Source organism: Temnothorax curvispinosus, unplaced genomic scaffold, assembly GCF_003070985.1.
Source record: "Temnothorax curvispinosus isolate PA1 unplaced genomic scaffold, ASM307098v1 QBEX01008984.1, whole genome shotgun sequence".
Taxonomy (NCBI): domain Eukaryota; kingdom Metazoa; phylum Arthropoda; class Insecta; order Hymenoptera; family Formicidae; genus Temnothorax; species Temnothorax curvispinosus.
The window spans coordinates 1-2,321 of record NW_020218764.1 but is presented as its reverse complement, the minus strand read 5'-3'; the positions used below and the strand labels follow the sequence as shown (position 1 = coordinate 2,321).

General features: G+C 48.0%; 1 protein-coding gene across 1 annotated transcript; it reads right to left on the bottom strand.

Moving 5' to 3' along the window:
* Positions 1–676: 676 nt before the first annotated feature.
* Positions 677–1,879, bottom strand: LOC112458545. The gene has a single exon (XM_025022235.1). The coding sequence runs from the start codon at positions 1,877–1,879 to the stop codon at positions 677–679; it is 1,203 nt and encodes a 400-aa protein (XP_024878003.1).
* Between the last annotated feature and the right edge of the window lie 442 nt (positions 1,880–2,321).

Genomic DNA, 2,321 nt, shown 5'->3' with positions numbered 1-2,321 from the left:
TTTGTAACGCGCAATTCTTTTCATGTTTTCCGCATCGCATAGTATTGGTGTCATCTAGTTTATTCAAAGATTCGATATCTTCGTAATGCGCATCCAGAGTCTCGACGATTAGGTTTTTTCGCGCATAATTCTCCAGCAGATCCACCAGCCATTCTCGTTTCTGGCATCCCTTGACGTACACGAGAGTCGGCATCTCGTCGTTATCGTCTTCTTCTTCATCGTCTTCTTCTTCTACACCAAGCACGGCCGATGTAATCAGGCGTTTCACCATGCTGTACGGCACGTTTCCGTTTTCCCATCGTAATTTATGGTGATTACGAATCAACCAGGTAGCGCAAGATTTGTCGGATTTTGTGAGGAGATTCCACGGCATGGAGTAATTAAAAATGTGATGCGTCAGAACGCAGCCTTTTCTCAGCATCGCCACTTCCTTCACGACAAATTTCATCCCAACGAGGAATCCTTGCAGATCCACAAACGTTGGTACGGACATGACGAGATTTCTTTATCTTTCTCTCGCTCGTTGATGCGTCAATCGAGAGGAATGACGCGCAACTCTGCAAACCGTTTCGCGACACTCTGATTTATACTTCCCCTTCCTTTTCCCTCTTATTAATTGTATCGGAGATTGATGGAAAGAGAGAGAAAATATTTACGTCGACGTTGCCGCAAACATTCAGACTATTTTGCGCACCACGTTTGTCAATGGGTTGTACTCAATCACGCGGTCGTGTATGATGAGACAGTACGCGGAGGTATTCGGCGGTACGTTCTCCATGCAGTCGAATTCTAGTCTGACATCCACGGTGGCGTTTTTGACGGATTTGTTTTGGCGAGAGCAATCGATGACCACAAACGGGCCGTTACGTAGGAAAGTCGAAACAGTGAGACTCGGCTCGAGATATTCGTATCCGTAGTAATCCTTACAGAAACGTGCGTACATATGGTACAGAATCGCCCATCTGTGTTTACCAAAATCCAAATTCAGGTCGTCGTACGGATAAACTTCCGAGTTTAGATAGAGTTTTACGTTGGTCAAGTTGCAGTCGTCGAATCGGCTTGTGTCGGCGGACATGACGTTCTTCCGACCCGTCTGCAGAGCGAAGACGACGTATCGCGGTTTCTTGAGCTGAGTCGCGGTCTTAATGGCCCACGAGTGCTTGGTCGTGTTCTGCAACAAGAGATACTCGTACAGATCCCACGAACGGAAACCCATACTTAGATATCGTCCGTCTTCCAAGGTGCGCAGCATTGACAGCTTGTTGATCTCGTTCAATACCACGTGAGGCATTCGCCATTGTATCTTGAGTATTTTTATAGTAGGCTCCAACGCGAGACTTCCCACCAGGGAATTGTTGTCGTTGCGCGTTCGTATCAAAATCAATTCGTGACGAGCGTTGATCACCATGCGTTTGTAATCCTCACAAAATCCCAGTAACAAGTTGAGCGGTACGCAAAAATCGAAATATCCGTTCGGGTTATTATGTGGTTCCCAGGCCGCGTTTCGCAGGATCACGCTTCTGTCCGGCGATACCGTAACGTAGTTTTTGAGCGTGCTGGTTATTCCTACGTTTCTGCAGCGATCAATCTCCATACCGTCGAGCTCGTATCGAATCTCGTCGAACATGAACGCGACGCAATTAGTACCCAATACCACGTTATCGGCTTGACCGGCTGCTCTGGGCACCGTCAATGTTCCTTTGACGTAGAGAAAACTTTCGCACGGCAACGTATACAGATCCTGCTGTTGTATGGGTATTCGTATCTCATCGCTATAGTCAAACGTTGTGTTGGCGTACGGGTTGTACGTGTGAGTCTCGATCTTGACGATGCGATCGTCAAAGACCGGCTCGCCTCCGATGTTGAGAATTTCAGTCATTGTTCAGATGTTTTGCACCGCGAATCCCAGAGAAAACTTGTAAAAACTTAACGTTCGACGCATTGAGCTTCTTTTTCGTCGCTTGTTTAACGCCGCCGAATGTCGACTTGACGATATCGTCGATCGACGCAGCCGTAAAGATATTATTGTTATCTGTCGCGTGCTCCGAGTCGTTCAACACTAGCATCTCATGTGTCGCGCGTACACTCACGTTCACGCAGACACTGGCGCGTACACTCACGCTTCACGCACACACGCTGACGCGTTATCGCTCTCGTCGTCGTACGTGCAATCTGACGGTGATCTCTTCTCCGCAAAAATTGAGCAATCGTCCGTCTTGATCAGCGACGCGTATTGTTAGTTTCGTAACGCTCCGCGCGATGATCGGCAGGTAAATGATCTGCGCCGGCGTTTCCGATATCTTATATCCCGGTGGTACGCT